Source organism: Zerene cesonia, unplaced genomic scaffold (genome assembly GCF_012273895.1).
Source record: "Zerene cesonia ecotype Mississippi unplaced genomic scaffold, Zerene_cesonia_1.1 Zces_u010, whole genome shotgun sequence".
Lineage (NCBI taxonomy): Eukaryota > Metazoa > Arthropoda > Insecta > Lepidoptera > Pieridae > Zerene > Zerene cesonia.
In genome coordinates this window covers 381,794-398,130 of record NW_024045140.1, presented here as the reverse complement: position 1 = coordinate 398,130, position 16,337 = coordinate 381,794, and the positions used below count along the sequence as shown (strand labels likewise).

At 36.5% G+C, this 16,337-nt stretch overlaps 1 protein-coding gene across 1 annotated transcript in view; it reads left to right on the top strand.

Moving 5' to 3' along the window:
- Positions 1 to 1,618: 1,618 nt before the first annotated feature.
- LOC119839261 (solute carrier family 2, facilitated glucose transporter member 1-like) overlaps positions 1,619 to 16,337 on the top strand; it is an 18,030-nt gene continuing 3,311 nt past the window's right edge. The window contains exons 1-10 of the mRNA XM_038365487.1: positions 1,619 to 1,828; positions 9,421 to 9,516; positions 10,340 to 10,500; positions 11,281 to 11,391; positions 12,580 to 12,667; positions 13,132 to 13,345; positions 13,721 to 13,779; positions 14,697 to 14,898; positions 15,190 to 15,326; positions 16,052 to 16,154. Of these exons, the coding sequence (XP_038221415.1) occupies positions 1,823 to 1,828; positions 9,421 to 9,516; positions 10,340 to 10,500; positions 11,281 to 11,391; positions 12,580 to 12,667; positions 13,132 to 13,345; positions 13,721 to 13,779; positions 14,697 to 14,898; positions 15,190 to 15,326; positions 16,052 to 16,154 (1,177 nt within the window). The 5' untranslated portion in view covers positions 1,619 to 1,822. The remainder of the gene's footprint in view (positions 1,829 to 9,420; positions 9,517 to 10,339; positions 10,501 to 11,280; positions 11,392 to 12,579; positions 12,668 to 13,131; positions 13,346 to 13,720; positions 13,780 to 14,696; positions 14,899 to 15,189; positions 15,327 to 16,051; positions 16,155 to 16,337) is intronic.

Sequence of the window (16,337 nt, the reverse complement as noted above, 5' to 3'; positions counted from 1 at the left end):
GGAAATCTTGCAGAGATATGCATGGCTTCTGGGGACAGAGCCGTGGGTTATGTCGGATTCCCCCGCACTGTGTTTCGTGGAGCCGCTTTAGTGAAGGGGTCAAGGTATACCAGTAACAAACTAGCTGTGACCCGCGGTTGAAACCGCGTAAGTCCGTATCCCGTAGGAATATCGGTATAAAAAGTGCCTATGTGTTATTTCAGTTGTCCCGCTATCTACGAAGCAAAATAGTATTATTATTCGCCAATGGATGTCAGGAAAAAAAAACACGAATAAAACACGAATATGACATTTTCTAAAAAAGATTCCTAGCTAGATCGATTTATCGCCCCCGAAACCCCTTATATACTAAATTTCATGAAAATCGTTGGAGCCGATTCCGAGATTCCAATTATATATATATATATATATATATACAAGAATTGCTCGTTTAAAGGTATAAGATATAATAAAACTAGCTGCGCCCCGCGGTTTTACCCGCGATAGTCCGTATCCCGTAGGAATATCGGAATACAAAGTTGCCTATGTGTTATTCCAGTTGTCTAGCTGTCTACGTACCAAATTTCATTGCAATCGGTTCAGTAGTTTTGCGTGAAAGAGCAACAAACACACAGACATCCTTACAAACTTTCGCATTTATAAGATTAGTAGGAAGTAGGATTGTCCCATATCCTTTTCTCTTCTTTATTTTTTACCTAAGTTACCTACCTTACTTTTACCTAATTTACCTGCATTATATAAATGTATGTTTTATTAAAGCATTTCATCGTTATATGTATGCGTTTATCTTATGTAGGTAATTATACTTAATATAAGCTTTAGCTTTGAACTGACTTCAAAAAAGGTTGTCAATTCAATTATATTTAGTTTTTTACTAAGAATCGTTTAAAATGATATACCATCATATTATTTTCCTAAGATATCTTATACACACTGACCTTTTGTCTCCTTACCTCTACGCTTAGGGTATAAAAAATAGTTTACGATTTAATTTCAGACCTAGCGAATATAATTGTATATATATTGATTTTATTTTATAAGAGCAACTACAGAGTTCCTTGCCGGCTCTTCTCTGTAGAAACTGCCTTCCGAACCTGTAATGATAAAACTGTATTAAATATCGATTCGAAAGTGCATTCATTACTTAAATAAAAAAGTAAACAGACTCCAAATTATTAGAACTAGACCAATTTTAAATGGGGCACGAGCTTTTAAAGAAAAGTCATAAATCGTTTCACCTAGTAAAAAGTTATGCGTAAATCTTAATCATTATAATTAGTACTTTAATATCAATGCAGCGTAAAGCGCTTAAGAGCGTGACTGCTTACTATTTTTTAAGCCACCGTAACAACAGTTGTAGCGTGTAGTATTCAGTTCACTAAGAAAACATGTGATTGCCAAATTTAATTTAGACTTTAACTCTATTGAGTTACGGAACATTTTTCTATGAATGCGGCCTCCTACCAATAATAATGGTCTGCGATTGAAATGTGCACCCTAATAAAATCCCTATAAAGTTTAATATTAATTGTGTAGGAAATGGAATGTATAGGACAACATCCTATCCATATCCACAACCGGTTCAATGACGTCACTGACCACACAGACCGCGACCACGCGACGTCCGCTTCATTTGAAATTCGAATTTCGGCTGCGGCGCTGCTCACATGAAACACGGCACGTTTGCCGCCAAAAAGGATTTAATGTCACCGTGACGTTATTATTTTTTTTTTATTTCGCGTTTCGCTCAAACGAGGTTCTAGTGATTTTGTGTTAAATCAAGTGAATAGTGAAAGTTGAACTTGCAAGCTCCGGTGACAGGATGGCGGTAATGTTTTTTTTTATTCATTTGCGATATATATTTTCTATTTTTAGTTAATTTTAGTTAGTCTTTTGTATACGTTATAGTTAATAAAATAAACTAAATAAACATTCGCTATAGGGCGTATTATTTCCTTTAATGGAATTATAACTGTTTTAACACAGCAAGTTATGAATTATTAATTTATCGCTGGCCTTTATACGTACTGTCATTTTTATTCATTCGATAATGATTTCAATCTTTTTTATATTATATAACATGATATTTTATGTGATATTTTCCTATATCTCAAGGTTGCCTGGAAGAAATCGATTCAAAGCGATAAAGCCGCCAAGTCGTTCAGTATAGTTTATTTGTGTTATTGTTATTTATGTGTATCTGTGTATTGTGCGATTAAATGTTTATCGATAAACTAGCTCTCCAGCCGCGGCTTCGCTCGCGTAGTCAAAGGAAAAATCGCATAGCTAGCGTTCCCGTGGGAATTCCAGGATAAAATCTATCCTTTAGTCCTAAACCTAACCTTCTGTCCTTTCTCAGGTTTTAAACTATCTTTTTCATTCAAAATGGCCTGTTTAGGCGTGATGAAGAGACACATAAACAGACAGACATATAGAGAGACAAAGTTCCTTTCGCTTTAATAATATTAATGCAAGTTCGTTGTCTGTCTGTTAAATTTTCTCGCACGAACTAAAATAAATTTTGGTGAACTGCCGAAAGACTATTTATCCTGGTTCCATCCGGTTGAAGTTATACTAATAATATAAAGCTGAAGAATAAAAAAAGCTGAGGATTTTGTTTGTTTGAACACGCTAATCTCAGGAACTACTGGACAGATTTTTGTCTAGCATTTACCTTTTATCTGAGCGCTATGTATGTACCACGGGCGGAGCCGGGGCGACCAACTAGAATGTAATATACAAGTTTGTAAACAAACTAGTATTTTGAATTTCAATCGCATTACAAAATAAGCATTTCAAATGTCATTTATGAATACAAAGAATGTTAATGAATATTAAATAAGTGAAATAATAAGTTACCTTATCGTTTTGTATTGGTATACTACTAATATTATAAATGCGAAAGTTTGTGAGGATGTGTGTGTTTGTTGCTCTTTCACGCAAAAACTGCTGAACCGATTGCAATGAAATTTGGTACGTAGATAGCTGGACAACTGGTATAACATATAGGCAACTTTTATCCCGATATTCCTACGGGATACGGACTTACGCGGGTGAAACCGCGGGGCGCAGCTAGTTTTATATATATTAAAGAAAGTGGTGTTAGTTACACTATTTATAGACCAAAAACGGATTAACCGTTTAGCTGAAAATTTGTGCAGAGGTAGCTTAGAACCGGGAAAGGGATATAGGATATAGAAAACGTTTTTATCCTGGAAATACCACGGGAATCGGGAGCATGCGAGGAAAACCCCGGGTCAATCTTTCTTGCGACTACGCAAGGCCGTGGGCGGAAAACTAGTTTTGTATTTAATTCAAATTTATGTATCACAGAATATTTACGGTAAACTTTGATAATATTATCTGTGTATAATAATATAATGGGGTTAATACGCAAAAAAAAATTAAATTAATAGTTCAGTTTCGTATAAGTACTCATTTTTAAAATCATCATAATATTAACAAAATTGAGTTTTTGTATAACATTTTTTCCATAGATTACCCAGTAGTACTTTGCGAAGTTAAAAAATATTATTAGGAAAAAAAAGGTAGCAACCCTACCTGAAACTAAAAAGTCGTATTCTATACTAGACGGTTGTCCCGGCTCCGCCCGGATAACAAGATTTCTGCTTTATCCCAAGGGAGCATTTAATCGGGATAAAAAGTATCCTATCACCACAGTCAGCTTATACCCTGTCTGTGTACCAAATTTCATCAAAATCCGTTGAGTAGTTTCAACGTGATTGACGGACAAACATCCAAACAAACAAACTGTCACATTTATAATATATAAAGAGGTTACACAAACACAGACCAAATGAAATTGATTTGTCCAAATACATAGACCGTCTCCTTGGTACAGTGGTTAACGCGTCAGCGCAGAACCGTGGGATCCTGGGTTCAATTCCCGGTGGGGACGCACAAAAAAAATGTCTCGGTCTGGCAGGACACAGAAGGCTGATCACCTACTTGTCCATAATGAAAATCGATCAGTGAAACAGATGTATATCATCTGCCCCATACCCCATTAGGGGACACGGGACCTCACTTAAATACATTTTACTTCCGTTAAAAAAACCAACGATTCTTGCCATGAAGAAGAATAAAATACAATAGTTTAAAAAAACTAAAAAACACGCTTTGACAAAAATCATATTTTGCAAATTGAAAACTGGATTAATTTTATCAAATTAGTGTATTGTCATCGGTCCTCAATAAATCTACAAAGTTTGAACGAAATCTGGCCGTTTAAAGTGGGTCAAAATCGCGCCCAAAGAAGTCGGTTACAAACAAACATACAGGTGGAGCTAATAAAAAGCGTGTAAAAATAAACTCAAATGACATTCCATACATTCTATTATATTTAAATACTATCTGGTAACACGAAAGTGAAGCTATTACAGGAAGTTCGCATCGTTTATAGGGTTCCGTATCTAAAGAGCATGGAACGTTTATTGATTTCTAAATTTCTCTCTAGTTTAATGCATTTCGACGGACATATATACAGACTTTTTCATATATACAGATGATTCTCCTTACCTCTACCCTCCATACTAAAGAGTAACACGAGTAAGGAAAGAACTCTACTAGGAAGGTTCACTGGGTGTCTGTCCGTCATCAGGCTGTATCGCATGAAACGTGATAGTTTGACAGTTGAAATTTCCTGAGATTACGTATTACTGTTGCCGCTATGACAATAAGATTTATTGTTCTACATATATTTTATCTAGTTTTAGATAATCGTATGAAATAATAATAATAGATGTACAAAAAGTCAAGATACCAGGGAAGGAAGGTACAACTTTAGAGCGTCATCATCAGCCCATATATGTTCCCAATGCTAGGACAGAGCTCACAGGCTTCCTATGAGGGTTCTAATCCACCACACTGGCAAGTGTGGGTTGGCAAATGTCACATGTCGGCGAACTTTTATTTCTCGGACATGCCGGTTTCCTCACGATGTTTACCTTCACTGTTTAGATTTTCTATCAAACAAAAAAAATCACATCAAACAGTTGAACACGGAGTCATCGAGTTACCAAAAATAAAAAACAGTTAAATATAAAACCTTCGTTTTTGGAATCGTCGGATATAAAATAATTAAAAATTCTCTCTCTTTAGTTTATTTGTACGGATCTCTTAGTGCCGCGGAACCGATTCGTACTTGACCGAATGTATTTATTTACGCAAGTGATTTTAAAAAATCTTTTATTTCAATCGCACTCCTTCGTGATATAATTTACTTGGGCACACATGTAAAATTTGTTGAAATTTATCACTAAATTATGTTTAATTTAACTATTATTATATTACAATTTTAAAATTCAATTCAATTGACATCTGTCAATTTTATTAAAATAAAAAAAAAAACAATCATATCGCTCGATTTTGTTCTTCCAACAATATTGACGTTCCAAATTTAAAAGTGACGTACAACGTACGCACATGATATTTGCGTTACTCATATGGTTGCAAGGCGATTTATCTTATAAATTATAGGTTAATCTCAAACCAAATATTAGGTCACTGATAGGTATTATAGTTGCTATTTCGATTAAAACTTTTATATATTATTCTAAACGGAAATATTAATTAGTGCGTGTATTTTTTTTAACAAGAAAGCACGCTAAGTACCACATCCCCACAGAAGACCGGTTTGAAATAGCATACTGCCAATACTGCTGTGTTTCGTTCGATGAGTGGGGTAGCCGGAGGCCCATATCCTTCCCCTCCCCTCCCATCCCAGTCCCTTCCTTTATTCCTCTCGTCAATCCTTTCTTAATCCCTTCCAAATTTGAAGTCGGCAATCCGTTTGTAGAAGTCTGCAATCGACCTTCGCCTCTCCTAATGTCCACGGACGGTGGTAGCGCTTACCATCAGGCGACCCACTAACTCCATTGCCGACGATAACATAAAAAAAACAGTTTACTCAAAAACTTCAACTCCGAATATACTGAAGGATCGGGCATCGAATAGGCAGTTTTTTTTCTGTAATTTGGTATGAGTAATAGTGATGTAACTACAGAGTCAAGGTCCCTTAGGGTTTTTGAACTCATCATTAAGTTTTATGGCTCTAGTTTTTTACTATGATTGTGTAGGAATGTTACATATAAGTTAATTATTTACAAAATCGTTTGAATGTTAGGGTTGAGGTTACATTTTTAGACTTAATTAAAATCTAAATTATTAGAAAATGAAACACTAAAATCTATGTATGTATTTAGGATTATTTTCATTTAGAAAAATACTAAATTATTTTTAACGAAAAACTCAACCGCATTCATATAGTCAGCACGAGATTAACTTTTAATAGGACTCACGGGAGGTATCAGCTATCAAATGAAAAAAAAAAATTAAAACCGGTTCACCTAATCGAAAGTTATGGTAACTTATGCAAAAAAATATACAGTCGAATTGATAACCACCCCCTTTATTTGTTAAATTTAAGCTGGTGAAAAAGAAAAATTAAAGTGCAATTAAAATTATTAAATTTCATTGAATATTATCTAAAATAGAGTTGCAGAATATTCATTTTTTAGTGGTTTAAATATATAGATAAGAAGGTACTATATAAGCACGTAACAAGACTATAGAAGAAAAAAAACTGTTACCTCAACAGACACAAAGGTAAATAATATCATAAAAAATAATAATAAAACAAGTAGATAGTAGAAGTATTCCTGGTGTCTTCTTTAGAGGTTAGTTTAAAACTTCCCCAGGTGTCAAAATATATCTGTATTCGATCATTAATTGAAGGTCCAGTAGTAAAAAACATTTATCAATTTATTCTAACAGAGTTTCATGCTTATAACACTTGCTGGAAACAAAGAAATCTTATTTTTGTAATACAACAAAAATTTATATTACAATACAATTCATTACAGCAACAAAAATATAAATAACAATAGAAATGTTTTCACAAAATTGTGTTAAGTCCATGGCCTTCAATTTAAAAAAGAAAAAGTTGACTCAACTGTCAAAAGATAATGTCAAACCGTTCAAGGTCAACAGACAACAGGTTATGTCATACATACGCTTCTGCAAATTGCCGGTTTTTATGTAATTAATTCGTTAAAAAACAGTAATTTTCTAAAAATTTTATAACCCCACTGCATTATAAATTATAATGTCATTGTTTTGTTTTGCTTGTTAAAATAATTGTTTATTTTAAATAATGGAACTTCTAAATATTTCCATTGTATACATTTTGAAGAATATAAATTAAAAATTGCAGTTTCTGATTTACGTGAATAATTTTTAAATTTGACCTTTGATTATCTGTCGAGTTATGTTTTATGTTTTGTGTTGGTAACATCACACCAATATTGTACCTAAATGTGAAAGTTTGTTTGGATTTTTGTTCGTCAATCACGCTGATTTCACTGAACGGTTTTTGTTAAAATTTGGTATACAGATAGGGTATGAGCTGACTTGGGTGATAGATACTTTTTATCCGATTAAATGCTCCCTTGGGATAAAACAGGAATCTTAACACCCGGGCTGAGCCGAGACGAGCGTCCAGTTTTCCAATAAATAAATACATGTTTTGATATACGGATGTAGGTTTGTTATTCGATCCAGCCTATACTGATTTTTTATGTCACTCAGAAACAATACAGTTTAAACCAACCCCTATCTCAATAGCATATGAAATAACGTTATAATAAATGAAGCGAATATATAAGTACTTCTTTGTTTAAAAACTCTTTACCAAGAACTCATACAGATCATATTAAAGCCGTGTCTCATTACGAATGACGTCCCGCTAGCTTCCGCCCGCGACTTCGTCCGCGTGGAATAGTTACTTTGGGCTAACTCGAACTCGCAAAAACAGTTGTGGTTCAGTGGTGACTACCTCGGACTTCAGAATCGATAAGGGGTTCGAGACCGGGCGTGCAGAAATAAATTGTTTTTTCGATTTATCTGCACATGTGGATAACATCACTACTGCTCGAAACGGTGAAGTAGTCTTAGCGTGATATAAAGCCTACAGGCTTCATTAATAAATGGGTTATCTAACTGAAATAATTTTTCAAATCGGACCATTAGTTCCTGAGATAAGTGCGTACAACCAAACAAACTCTTGAACTAGCTGTCCGCCCCGGTTTCTCCCGTGGCATATATGGCCTATGTCACTCAGTGTAATAGCAGGTTTCTAATGGTGAAGGAATTTTTGAAATCGGTCAAGCCGTTCACGTGTGATGTCGTGACCAAGGGAAATTGGGATTTATTTATACATATAACTAGCTTGTTCTGTAATATACTAGCTTCTTCCCGCCGCTTCGCACGCTTTAATTCGGAGTAGTTAAATAGATGTTATTATACATATAACCCTTCCTCTTGAATCACTCTATCTATTAAAAAAAACTCCATCGAAATCCGTTGCGTAGTTTTAAAGATTTTAGCATACATAGGGACATAGGGACTGAGAAAGCGACTTTGTTTTATACTATGTAGTGATAATGCAAGTATAAACGTTGTTATGAAAATAAAATCTGTAATCAACTGATTACCCTATGAAGAGTATATATAAGGAAATTATTAAATAAGGCCACACATCCTACTAATATTATAAATGCGAATGTTTGTAAGGATGTGTGTATGTTTGTTGCTCTTTCACGCAAAGACTACTCAACCGATTGCAATGAAATTTGGTACGTAGATAGCTGGACTACTGGAATAACACACAGGCAACTTTTTATCCCGGTATTCCTACGGGATACGGACTTACGCGGGCGAAACCGCGGAGCGCAGCTAGTTAACAATAATGAAGAAGTTAGTTAAATTAAAATAAATTTTAAACGAGTTGTGTAGTTTTATCACACTTTTGCAACAACAACCGTTTGTACATGATAAGACTTTTTTATTTATAGCAAAGATAACAAATGTCAAAAGTTATGTTTGTCCTCGAATTCCTCCGAAACGACTGGTACTAGTTTATTATCTTTGCTACTCGATGGATAGCAATTAGTTTAAAGTAAACTAAATGGATATAATAATAAAATAAAAGCAGTGGTGGCTCAGTGGTGAGAGCCTCGGACTTTGAAATCGATAAGTCGGGGTTCGAGACCGGCCGAGCGGGCAGGAAATAACTGATTTTTCAATTTATCTGCACATGTGGATAACATCACCACTGCTTAAAACGGTGAAGGAAAACATCGTGAGGAAACCGGCATGTCCGAGAATCAAAAGTTCGTCGACATGCGACATCTGCCAACCCGCACTTGGCCAGCGTGCTGGATTATGGCCTGAGCCTTCATAGGAGGCCTGTGTCCCAGCAGTGGGAACATGTATGGGCTGATGATGATGAGATAAGAATATAATGTGGTGTTTTTATTGACTAGACTAGCATACCCGGCCACGCGTTGCTGTGCCTGTCTCTAAATTTATTGTTAATGTTGATGTTCTATTTATTTACAGGGAATGAACAGTCGTCTCGCGTTCGCGATATTTTGCGCATCGTGGTCAGCTTTCCAACATGGATACAATACTGGAGTCATGAACGCACCGCAAGGAGTAAGTTTCAATTAATACTAATATAAAAAGTGGAGTCCCGTGTCCCTACTGGGGTATGGAGCAGATGTACATCTGTTTCACTGATCGATTTTCTTTATGGACAAGTAGGTGATCAGCCTTCTGTGTCCTGCCAGACCGATACTTTTTTTGTTTGAAAAAAATATATATATTAATATACTTAGTAATAATATAGCTAAGTGGTGATAGCAGTGGTGGTTCAGTGGTGAGAACCTCGGACGACAAAATCGATAAGTCGGGGTTCGTGACCGGGCGAGCGTGCAGGAAGTAAATTGATTTTTCAATTTATCTGCACATGTGGATAACATCACCCATGCATGAAACGGTTAAGGAAAACATCGTGAGGAAACCGGCATGTCCGAGAATCAAACATCAACGACATGTGACATCTGCAAACCCGCACTTGGCCAGCGTGTTGGATTATGGCCTGAACCCTCATAGGAGGCCTGTGTCCCAGCAGTGGGAACATATATATGGGTAGATGATGATGTAATTATGTAATTATTACAATAAATGGAACAGCCTCTCAATAAATGGACTAGTTCTTGGGATGAGCACGAACGGAGTAACTTTTCAGCTTTTTTATAAATTAGCGGGCAACTGAGCTGGTGGTCCGCCTGATGGTAAGCTATCACCCCCTCCCGTGAACAGAGCTGAGTAGTACCTATTCGAATGCGCTGCGCAATTCAGGTGGTAATGGATAAGGAAAGAAATGACGACTGAAAGGAAGGGATTCGGAAGGGTGAGGATAAGGAAACGCGCCTCCGTTTGTTTAATAAATACAGTTTAGATTCACATTTTTCAGGTTATGTCAGATTGGTTGCAAAAAGAGGCACTAACCGGCACGAATTTAACGTTACCCTCAAAAGAAGACCCGAAAGTGACTACAGTATGGTCCATTACCGTCGCTATTTACTGCGTGGGGGGCATGATAGGGGGGGTGATTACTGGATTCGTGGCTGACAGGTAAGACATTCGATATCAATAAAATATTTAGAAATACGTTTAAACAGAACATTAAAACAACTATAAAACATTAAAAAAGCTTTATAAACAACATTAAAAAAACTTTAATAGTATTTTCTTGTGTTTGATTTTACGCGAGTATTATACATTTAGAAATTAAAAACTTTTTAACGGATTTTAAACGCGATTTATTCATTATATTATTAACCCGACGTTTCGAACACTTTACAGCGAGCGTGGTAACGGGGAGACTGGGGTCGTCGTTACGAACATCGGGTTAATAATATAATGAATAAATCGCGCTTAAAATCCGTTAAAAAGTTTTTAATTTCTAAATAAAAGCTATAATGTTATAAAAACTAGAATTTCTACGAAATTCTCTCACTTGCTCATACGTAAGGAAATTGTTTAATCCTGGTGATCCTAATTAGTATAAAAAGATAACTCATAAAATTTTTGTACTGTCGACTGTCCTTAATATGTGTACAAATCAGTCAGTCAGTCACCTGTGCTTTATATATTGAGATTTATGTTACAACTAGCTGCACCCCGCGGTTTCACCCGCGTTAGTCCATATCCCGTAGGAATATCGGGATAAAAAGTTGCCTATATGTTATTCCAGTTGTCCAGCTGTCTACGTACCAAATTTCATTGCAATCGGTTCAGTAATTTTTGCGTGAAAGAGCAACAAACACACACACATCCTTACAAACTTTCGCATTTATAATATTAGTATGAGTATGATAATATGATAGTATGATATGATGATATGGTTTACAGATTTGGACGGAAAGGCGGTCTTTTATGGAACAACGTGTTAGTGTTTATAGCAACTGCTTTGGAAGGGCTGTCCAAGTTATCGCAGTCCTCAGAAATGTTGATAGTCGGCAGGTGATTGTTTTTCTTATTTGTTTATTTATTTATTTATTTATTTATTTATTTATTTATTTATTTATTTATTTCTTAATTTCTTTCTTTCTTATGTCAGAATTGGCAAGGGAGCTGGGACGTCTGATGGTAAGCGCTTCTATCGCCCATGTACATTTGGAGAGGCGTAAGGCCATTGGCCTTACGTCTCTGCAAATAGATTGCCTTTAAAATGAGTGGTAAAAGAAAGGATTGTTGAGGGGAAAGGAAAGGACTGGGAGGAGTGGGGAAAAGGATACGCGTCCGCAGCTCCCCCACTCACCTAAAGAATCACAGTAGCATGCTACTATTTCACTCCGGTTTCCTGTGGGTGTTGTGGTTCCTGCCCCGGTGCGAGCTGGCCCAATTCGTGCCGACGCGTGCTCGACTACCATACCAAATGAAATCTATATGCAGCAGCTGGAGGCCTGTATTCTTTTGCTCGCTCTTACCAGTCCATTTCCATACCCGTGGTCAGCATTTATTTTACCCCATAGAAGCGGGCAGTACATCCTACTGCAAATGTTCATTGGCGGTGGTGATCGCTTACATATACACATTTATAATATTACTAGCGGTCCGCCCCGGCTTCGCCCGTGGTACATATATAGCCTAAAGCCTTCCTCAATAAATGAGCTATCTAAAACTGGAAAAAAATTTCAAAACAATTTGGAAAAGAAAGACAAAGAAAGAAAAGATTAAGAAAGACCGTTTTAGAAACTACTGTTCCTGAGATTAGCGTGTACAATGAAACAAACACACAAACTCTTCAGCTTTATAATATTAGTATAGATAGCCTAGAGACACTTAATGTATGTAGCTAATATTTGCTTGTTTACACACACGATACGCACTGTAGCATTAGCGTTAGAATTTAAGATCGGCATTAATCTATGGTTATAATTAATAGAGATTTTATAATACCTATGTCGATTCAGTAATAGTGCTTCTAGAAGAAATCTAAATGAATAAAAAAATGTATAAGTTTGAATTGGTCAATAGATGTCGTTAGTCTAGTTGGTAATTTTGATACTGACATTCAATGTGTCAAAATAAAAAAAAAAAACAGCGGATTTTTGGCGCCAAATTTAACGTAACCTTAGCTCAATTTATCGACTATCGTATCAAAATTGATTAATTGATTCATATTTAGTTTCAATAATTATTTTTCAGGTTGGTTATAGGAATAAACAATGGTTTAAACGCGGGACTAACACCTATGTATCTCGCTGAAATATCACCGGTCTCCCTTCGTGGTTCGGTAAGTTTAAATCCTTTTGACAAATAATAAAGTTTGCTCCACAGACCACACAGCACAGATTATTAAATATTTAATACCATTGACCATTGGTTCTTATGCCAAACATTTGAAATATACGCGGGAAATTTAATTATAATTAATGTAATAAAAAAAGACAAAATAAATATTGCGTTATCACTTTTCACCTTTCACTATTAAACTAATTATTATATATAGAGAAAAAGTTTATTGTTTTATATAACGTTCCACGTATCGTCACAGTGTTCCTCCAAATACTGGGGCTTAGGTACACACACCACTGTGTAAATTAGCCAAAATCTCATCAATACTGATCGTTTTTTCCTTATTCATCACTCTATCTGCATGAATATATATAACCGATGATAGTTCATTTTTTATAAAATGTTCCACAGCTCATTTTTTGTGCAATGTTCCACAATTGATATTTATGCGATGTTCCACAGATCGGTACAGTGTACCAACTAGTGATAACAATAACGATCCTTCTCTCCCAAATACTGGGCCTGGAGTCAGTGCTGGGAACGCCGACCGGCTGGCCGTGGCTGCTCTCAGTGACTGTGATACCCGCTGTCATTCAGTGCTGCACACTGCCGCTGTGCCCGGAGTCGCCCAAGTATTTACTGCTGAACAGGGGCGCTGAGTTGAAGGCTCAGAGGGGTATGTTGTTTTAGTTTTACATCGTGGAAACTATCTTAATATATAAACAGAAGGCTGACTGGTATACAGCCCATGCTACTGCACCGATCGGACTGAATTTGACATGCAGATAGCTATGATGGTACAGCTTTTTGTGCTGGGGAGCTTTTCAAAATATAAATGTCATCTTACTTAAAATTTCCGTGTCACAATTTTTGTTGCCAATCTCCTCCGAAATGGCTAGACCGATTCTTATGGAATTTTGTGTGCATATTGTGTATGTCTGAGAATCGGCCAACATCTACCTATATTTATCATATCCCTAAATGATAAGAGTAAGGCGGAACAGCGTTTGCCGGGTGCAGCTAGTTTTATATATGATTTGAATATTTGCAGCGCTCAACTGGCTGCGAGGCGATGTGGCTGTGCATGGGGAGATGGAGGAAATGCACCAGGTCAGTTCCTAAGTCTTTTTTTAGTGGATAGATACCCACGGCCCCTGGGCAAGGAGTCGTGGGTATTTCTGTAAGTTTTCCCCACTAAAACAAGAGCCGTTTATGTGGGATTCCTACTGACTAAAACCCCACTGTGTTCTGTTGAGCCGTTCTAGTGAAGGGGCCACGGGAGCTGGTTATTATTTGTCGGGGACCGCCTCGTTGGTATCCCGTTTTCCAGAGCAAGCGCAGAATTAGTCCCTAACACTGTAACTTTTTATTTGTAACTCTATAAATAGTATATAGTGATTTTATAATTTGTTTCCTTTTTTCGCCTTATTTTATAATAATTTATTTCATTTATTATATTTTATAATTATTTCCTACTAATATATATATATATTTAGTTTAAATACTAATTTGCTTTTAAAATATCTATAAGAATTGTTTATATAATGTATGCATGTATGTTTATTTCTTCTGACTGGCACTCCAAAAAGGGGCTACTGAAAATCAGCGCTGCGCATTACGCGTAGCACACGCTGAGTAGTTACCCTTTTTATCACCACACCGTTTAGTCATAAGTTCACTTTTTAATTTTAATATAACTGTTTGTAAATGTGGTGGTGTTAAATAAACTTTCTTTCTTCTTTCTTTCTAAATGCTTCTCTGGTTGGAGATTTATAAAAGGTTTCACACTTAAAATTCGGAATCAACTCGGATATTATGACATCTAAAAAACAACAACTAAAAATACACCCATCATTAGATAAGACCTGATTGAATCATTCCATACTTCCTACCTACATCTGACAGTTTCGGAAAATCGACAGGGTCTGGGCTGATCGCGGTGACTCCGGAATCCAGCTAAATAATATCACAGCCACCCGTCTGTCATGTCTGTAAAACTGTAATAATGACTATAAATCGTTTTATAGGAAGCCGAAAAAAATAAAATAAGCAAGAAGGTCACACTCCGGGAGCTATTTGGTAATCGCCAATTGCGCCAACCACTCCTCATCGCTATGGTGGTGATGGTGGCCCAGCAGTTGTCTGGCATTAATGCCGTTATCTTCTACTCTACTGACATATTCAAAGGCGCCAGGCTGGATACTGCACAGAGCCAGTATGCTACTTTGGGTGAGCGTTAATATTTTTCTATGTCATAAGTAGGCTAGTGAGCTGGTGGTACTGATGGTAAACGGTCACCACCGCATAAACGTTCGGAGACGCTCTGCAAATGTGCTCGCTTTGAAGGGGAAAGGGATAAGGAAAGGATTGAGGACTTAAACGAAGAAACGGATTGGGAAGTAGCATACAACTATTTCACGCAACTTCCATGGGGGTACTATCTGGCCCATTTCGTACCGAAGCGTGCTCGACTTCCATATGTAATTATGACGATATCGTTGATGACGATGATGGTTACAGGTATGGGAGCTATGAACGTGGTGATGACGATCATCAGCCTCCTGTTAGTGGAGGTGGCTGGCAGGAAGACGTTGCTTCTGGTTGGATTTAGTGGCATGATGGCCTGCACCATCGGATTGTGTGTCGCTTTTGTATATGTGAGTAATTATTTATTTAAATTCACTAGTATTATTATATACTAGCGGTGCGCCCCGACTTCGCCTGTGGTACATACATAGCCTACAGCCTGCTTCAATATATGGGCTACCTAACACTGAAATAATTTTTTAAATCGGACCAGCAGTTCCTGAGTTTAGCGCGTTTAAATAAACAAACAAACTCTTCAGCTTTATAATATTAGTATAATATCCTCTCTTTTAAATTGGATCAAACTGCGCATAATGTGAAAATTTTATTAAAATTAATTGAGTAGTTTCGGGGTCCATTGCGGACAAACGACAACACGTAATTTATATATAGTTTTTTTTTTATAAATTGTGTTTTAAAAACTTAATTATTCGCCAACAAATTGTCAGGAAGAGTCATAATAAATTGGGACTACTCAAACGCCTCCTATTTGTTAAAAAAGTATGTTTAAGTCGATAAAACACGAATAAAACAACGAATATGACATTTTCTAAAAAAGATTCCTAGCTAGATCGATTTATCGCCCCCGAAACCCCCTATATACTAAATTTCATGAAAATCGCCGATTCCGAGATTCCAATTATATATATATATATATATATATATATATATATATATATATATACAAGAATTGCTCGTTTAAAGATACAAGATTAAGATATGAATTTATCATTTAAGTTATTTTCGCTCTGAGTTTGAGTGAAGGCTTGAGTTTGAATCTGAGTTCACGTTTCAGACGGACTACGCGTGGGTGTCGTACCTATGCATTGCGCTGGTGATTCTCTTCGTGGTGATGTTTGCGGTTGGTCCAGGCTCGATACCGTGGTTCCTTGTTACTGGTGAGTCTGATATGTTAGAGGCACTTGTATATACTAGCTGTTCGCCGCGGCTTCGCCCGTGGTACATATAGCCTGTCACTCAGTGGAGTTGCAGCAGAATGGTGAGAGTTTTTAAAATCAGTCCAGCAGTTTTTGAGGTTATCTATTACAAACAAACAAAAAGTCAAATCTTTCCTCTTTATA